General features: G+C 40.4%; 1 protein-coding gene across 1 annotated transcript; it reads left to right on the forward strand.

Moving 5' to 3' along the window:
- The first annotated feature begins 248 nt into the window (after positions 1-248).
- LOC122624989 lies at positions 249-1,227 on the forward strand. The gene is made up of 2 exons (XM_043804799.1): positions 249-934; positions 1,017-1,227. The coding sequence occupies exons 1-2, from the start codon at positions 249-251 to the stop codon at positions 1,225-1,227; spliced, it is 897 nt and encodes a 298-aa protein (XP_043660734.1).
- The last annotated feature ends 5,916 nt before the right edge of the window (positions 1,228-7,143 follow it).

A 7,143-nucleotide genomic window follows, 5' to 3' on the forward strand; every position in this document is an offset into this window, starting at 1 on the left:
GGTGGTGCGTCCAACTCTGATGTATGGAGTCTTAGTGTGGTGGCAGGCTATGGAAAAGCCGACTTACAACAAACTCATGGAGAGAACTCAGCGGCAGGCACTGCTCTGGATAACAGGGGCGCTGAGGTCAACCCCTACAATAGCACTCGAAACTATAATTGGAGTTGATCCCCTAGACATCCACGCGCAAATGATTGCAGGAAAGGCTGCACAACGCCTAGTTGCATCAGGGAATATGTCTCTGGAACATGAGCGGTAGATCTGACTACATGGTCACCAGAACGTGCCCGGATCTAAGAACAACCACATTCATGGGACCAGACGACTGGAAAACAGGTCAGGACCATGCTCAACACCTCAATATATACACGGACGGCTCCAAGATGGAAGAAGGAGTTGGAGCGTGCATATACTGTACAGACCCTGATATGAGGCTGTCGTATAAACTACCAAGCCAATGCAGCATATTCCAGGCGGAAGTATTCGCCATAGGGAAAGCGGCAGAGCTTGCGCAGAGCATTGACCCCCCACATGAAGCGGTCAACTTGTTCGTAGACAGTCAAGCGGCGATAAGATCCATGCAATCGTCAGCGGTCAGTTCCAAAAGTGTACTGGCAAGCAAGGAGGCACTAGATATCCCTAGCACGACCACGTCAGTGCGGATCTACTGGGTTCCCAGCCACCAGGGCATCGATGGTAATGAGACGGCAGACGAACTTGCAAAAGGCGTCGGACTGGCGAATGAAAGTTCAGAAAACGTTCCTGTCTCCCTTAGAACGCTCCGAAGCGAACTGGAAAGACGGGCCGACACACGAGCCAAAAGTAGATGGAGAAGAACTTCCACCACCTGCAAAGTTTCAAAAATCATGTGCAAAGAGCGCAACGCAATACTCAGCCACTACGTGCTGCATCTTCCACGGAAAGACTGCAGACTGTGGGAATTCTTACAGGTCACTGCCTAGCTGCGGCACACGCAGTCAAACTGGTATCGTCAGCATTACCGATAACGCCAAAAGCCGGAAATGTGACGAATTCGAGGCAATTGAAACCTTGGAGCATCTCATTTGCAAGTGTCCGGCCCTAACAAGGGCAAGAATAAACTACCTAGGCGCTCCGGTTCTGGCATCGCTAGAAGATGCCTCCAGGAAGAAGCCAGGCGAACTACTTGCCTTCGCAAAAAATACCACGATCCTAAAAGATTTCGAAAACCGCGAAAACATTCTCTAGGTCCATTCGGACAGCTATTTGCCATATTGGCCTATGCGCGGCCTAACCTAACCTAATTATCCGAAGTTTTCCTGGGAAGAAAACAAAAATCAAAAGCAGCATCCAAAGCCATCGTTCCATTCCTACTGAAGTTGACGAAGCCGTTGTCAAAGTCATTAAAGCAATTTTAAAGCGAGATTGCGCGGATGACGTTTGCGTGAAGTGGAAACAAACTTTCCATATTCGCCAAAAGGATTTGAACCAATTGAGTGCTGAACAGTACCACTTCAACATTCGAAGAGATAAGTCGTGCCACTACAGTTTAAAGTCTCGCTTTGCGTAAATCCAAAATTCTTATCAGCAGAATTTTGCATAAACAAATATCAACCACAGAGAAAAACAAAAAAAAAACACATCAACAAAAACACCAAGACCTCTAGCCCAGGCTCAAGCCTTAAACAACAATCATGACAGAACCACCAGACATTTACAAAATTACCTTAAAATCATACCAATCCCAAATAGACAACCCAAAATTTATTGTTATTAACCCTGCTTTGATGACCTACGTCTGAGAGACGTGTGCTTTTTACATTTTTCGCTCTCTCTCGAGAGAGTGTTGTTTGAGCACGCTCATTTTTTAGTTTTGCTCAGTCGTGTTCTGCAGCTTGTCGGTGGTGGTCATCAAATTGTGGTAAGTTCTTTGCTTTCGGAGTTTTGACTATTGCATACGTCTCTGAGCCGTATGGTTATCTTTTGTGTGACTTCTAAGTTAGTTTGCTTATGTTTTTTCCTGAATTAAATGAAGTATAATGGATCGAAAGAAATGCTTAGATGATACACAAATTGCTGCACTTTTGCAAGGGCTTACAGACGATTCAGAATTGTCGGATATAAACAGTGAGTCGGGAGATGAAGTATTTGAAGACGATGTTCAGAGCGACGTAGAAGATGTTGAAGTTGAACAATCCGGTGAAATTTCAAATTTGTGTGAAGACGAACAAGCAACATATACTGATTGTCACGTGTCTTCGAAAAGTCGTATACGAACGTTCTCTGTGCCTAACATAAGATCCAAAAATAAGTACTGCTGGAGTACTTCAAAAGGAAAAGATACTGGCAAAGTTAGTGCTATAAATATTGTTCGAACGGCAAGAGGTCCTACTAGGGCATGCAAATTACTATTAGAGCCGCTCTCATGTTTTAACTTGTTCTTTACCGATGGTATAATTCTTGAATTAGTAACATGGACAAATGCGGAAATAGGCTTGAATCGGAAAAGCAATATGACCAAAGCCACTTTTGGAGACACAAATATACATGAAATCCGTGCTTTGATTGGAATACTCGTTTTGACAGCTGCTCTAAAGGACAACCACCTAACAATAGACGAAATATTTAACAGCAATTTCAGTGGTACAAGGTATTGTTCGACTATGAGTCGCGATAGATTTAATTTTTTAATTCGGTGCCTGCGAATGGACGACAAATCATTGCGCCCTTCTCTTCAAATTGCTAATCGATTTATGCCTGTCCGGAAGGTTTGGGATATGTTCATCGAGCAATGCAAAACCAGTTATACACAAGGATCGCATACAACAATTGATGAACAGCTGTTGGGTTTTCGTGGTCGATGTCCATTTAAGATGTACATCCCTAATAAGCCAAATAAATATGGCATAAAAATAGTAATGATTTGCGACAGTGCCACAAAATATATATTTAATGCCATTCCATATCTAGGCAAATCAACAAATAATCACGGCATCCCTTTGGGCGAATATTTTGTTAAAGAATTGTCAAAACCAATACATGGTACTTCTCGCAATATTACTTGTGACAATTGGTTTACATCAGTTCCACTGGCCAAGAACTTGCTCAAAGAACCATAAAAAATGGACTCTTGGGCACTGTAGAACCTGAAACACTTGTCAGTATTAAAAAATCTCTTTCCTCCTTGATTCTCATATTAGGTGCTGAAAAAATTAAAATCGTGCTCTTTTTAAGAAAAGTGAAAGTGCTTGCGTTCTAATTTTTGAACCCTTGTGAATTTGGTTGACAGTCTTCTTAGAGAAAAATTTTCAATATTGATTTGTGTTAAAATTTTGGGTTGGCAGTTGGCAGTCTTTTTAAAAACTTGTAAAATTACAAGTGACCAGAATTTACAATTTCGTGAATTTTCATTTGTGTCTATTCCTTTGTTTGTTGGAAAAATAATTTAAGTGAAGTGGCTAAGCACGAAATTCGAAATAAATTTGAGTACTTGCTTTCTATTTTTTTAAACCTTGTGAATTTTGTCTTTTTAAAAACATGCAAAATTTTCAATATTGATTTACTTTTATTAAAGCCAGAGTCCTTGTTTTTTTCGCTTATTCCCTTTTACATTTGCAGTGCAATTGTGAAAAGTGCTTATCAAACATTAGTGTAAAACGTGTAAATCAGTGGACAACTTTTTTACTGCATAAAAGGAATAAGTTTTATTGAAAGGATGCCGACCAAACCCCATGTCCCCGCCTTAGCGGATGCATTTTGCAGAGGGAATAGAACGGAGACTGGAACTCTTAAGCCAAGAAGCGATAATGTTTGGATGGATATTAGTAACAAATTGCAAGGAACAATCAGCGCGAAGACGCTAAATTTCTACGCCAGAATCCATCGGAATGACATTATAACCGTGGTGAAAGAACGATGTGGCATTAAGCAGCTGGATAGCACTGGCAATAATAACACTTTAAATAGCACATCTCCAGATCATGACCCAGAGTTGCAGACCATAAGAGCTTCTAAAAATGGACCATTGCCTATTTTATATGTTAACCTGGAATTAGACCAGGAATTGTGGAAATAAAATGGACCAAAAAACGGAATTGAGATCAAACAGCTATCTGCAATGTAACTGGACGGATATAATAGCCAAGCTGATATACGAAAAAAGTTCCTCTTCCGTGTGCATTTAACTTCATAAGGGCAAAACTTACCGACGAAGTGGATAATATATGGCTTAGAATTGAAGGCTATTGTAACGAGTGCAGCTCAATTTTAAAAGGACATTGCCTTGTGAAACTCGATGAACATTGCGGCATATCGATATCCGAGGTATTCCCCATATTAACAAACGACGGTGCACTGAATCCAGAAGACTTGAAATTGGGAACGAATTGCTTTTAAAAAAAAGCCGCATTGTGAAGGAAGGAGGCCACCGACAATATGAATGATGACGACCCAGAACCAAGTTTCATCCCAAAGTTACCAACTCCTCGAAAACTTCGTGAATAGGCAACCAACAGGCACCTAGGAATCACCAAGGATCGTGATCCAGTTTCATCATTATATCGTTAAAAGTATGAGGGTGAATTGGCTAGCTGCATCCTTGATATTGGACTGGATAAATTTTTTTGCATTTACTGCACGGGAGCCCAAATAAAAACATATACATCAAGGCTAAAAACCAATAGAAAAATTTCTGTCGACGCAACTGGAAGCGTTGTGTTACCCATTCAAAAACCGAACGGCAACTCAAGTTATGTTTTTTTACACGTAACTCGTAGAGTAAAAGGCTATACTAGATTTGTTGAAAAGTATGTATTGGGCAGAAGGAAGCGTTTCCGTATATATATTCTTGAACAGGATCAATAGCCGAGTCGATATGGCCATGTCCGTCTGTCTGTCCGTCCGTATAAACGTCGAGATCTCAGGAACTATAAAAGCTAGAAAGTTGAGAAAAAGCATACAGACTCCAAAGACATAGACGCAACGCAAGTTTGTCGATTCATGTTGCCACGCCCACTTTAACGCCCACAAACCACAAAAGTGCCACGCCCACACTATTAAAAAATGTTTTGATATTTTTCATTTTCTTAATTGTATTGTCAATTTCTATTGATCTGCAGAACAGCTTTTTGCCACGCCCACGCTAACGCCCACAAACTTTTGAAAAATGTTTTGAAATTTTTTCACATTTTTGTTCGTCTTGTAAAATTAACTCAATATACCAAAAATCGTTTTGCCACACCCACTCTAACGCCCACAAACCGCCAAAAACTGTCAGTGTTGAAGACTCTCCTTCGCACTTCCACTAGCTGTGTAACGGGTATCAGATAGTCGGGGAACTCGACTATAGCGTTCTCTCTTGTTTTATACCAAATTGACGACAGCATATTTCCAGTTTTTCAAATGCTGTCGGCTAAACATGATACAGCCAGCATACAGTTTTGGCTGAGCAGACTTATATCGAAATCAGGACATTTCCCACTGGACGTTGGGTCCGATTTGTCCTTGGCATTGCACGATGAAATAAGCTCAAGCTTTAACGAGTGCCGCATTAAGACGTATATACAAAAATGTTTCCAAAGTCTTTTGCCGCCCTGCTATATTAGACTTGGCATCGCCCACCTCATTAAAATGATATGCCGGAAGACCGTTTTTAAAGGAAAATTGCCGAACCTAAAGGTTTGTTATGTAAGATGCATTGGTCTAGCGGCAACATGTGAGACAAAGGACAGTTTTGCGGAAACAATAAAATCAGCTGATTGTCGCACTAAGCCAATCCTCAGGAGAAGACGAAAAAGGAGACTTTCTTTCGTGCTACAGGAAAGAAAAGAATCTGCTCACCAGAATAGCTACATTTGCTGACCAGGATCATAATGAGAAAGGAGAAGGATGTTGATGAGAACGTTTTGGAGTTTATCCTGAATATAAAAAACGCTGCCGAAGAAGAAGCGTTAAAAAGTTGTGCAAATATTTTGTGTTATGGGCAAACGTGATGAAGGAAAAGTTCTGCTCGATATATGATATCGGCTCTTCGGCACTTGTGGAAGCCTATTTAGAGGATTTAAAAAACACGGATATGAGTATCTTCCACCGACCAGTGCGAGCGGATAAATTCGTGGTGCAACATATTCGCTGCATCGAAGCTGTTTGCAAGCTGGAACGATGAAACGAAAGACCGTTAATATTACCAGCTTTATAAAAGAAATAAAATCAAAAAATGGTGCCGTGAGGAAACCAAGGAATTCCTGGAGGAAATCCTTTAAGAATGCGAAGTGGAATACCTTTTACAAGAAAAAACTGGAAGGTAAAGAATAAAGCGATAAAGCCCACAGAAGAAAATGTCGAAGAAGACAATTGGATATGGAATTAGTGAAACAGCCTAAAGAAAAACCAAGAGGAAAATATCTAAAAAAAATGCTCTAACGTGGAATTATTATACAATCGACCTCTTCGAAGGAAACGGGATGAAATATTGCATAATGGTCTATCAATGGGACCTCTCTGGATTGGCAAACAATTATTGCAATTTAAAAATACTTGCCCGTTTGACTCCCTCGTGGAAATATTTTCGACCGCGAACATCTACAAATTTTATTAGAAAAACCAACTGGATAATTTCTACGCTGACAACTTAACGGTAGAATTGGTAAAAAAAGTATGCCGTCGAGTGCGTTACTTCCAGTCTGTACTCCGAAAGGGGTCTGGTCCTGAAAAGTTTTTTAGATGAAAAACACCAGACAATACAATGCCACGCAAATATTGGGGCTTTTATTGAGAAAGCACTAAATGGAGTACCCAGTGCGTCAAGTCATCGGATCCATAAACAAAACAACAATGATTGCGAAAACCAAAAATCTATCCAACATCGCACAGTGGTCTGGCCCATAGGCCAAAAATAAAGAAATGAAAGTCAAAACATTGGCTAGAATTGTGTCACCCCTAACTCGGAATTGATCAAGCTACTAAAATGTATGATTGGTTTTTCTTTATTCTAACTATTCTCTTTAAGAATGCGAAACGTAGAGCAGAAAATTGATTTGGCTTGGCAGCGTGCGCAACTTGCAAGTGACGGTCGCAATTAAAATATTAGTATTATATTAGAAATTACGGGGTCATCTCTCTCACTTAATAAATACAAGCACCTACACATTTGTAGGAAACGTAATT

Source organism: Drosophila teissieri, chromosome X (assembly GCF_016746235.2).
Source record: "Drosophila teissieri strain GT53w chromosome X, Prin_Dtei_1.1, whole genome shotgun sequence".
NCBI classification, from domain to species: Eukaryota; Metazoa; Arthropoda; class Insecta; order Diptera; family Drosophilidae; genus Drosophila; species Drosophila teissieri.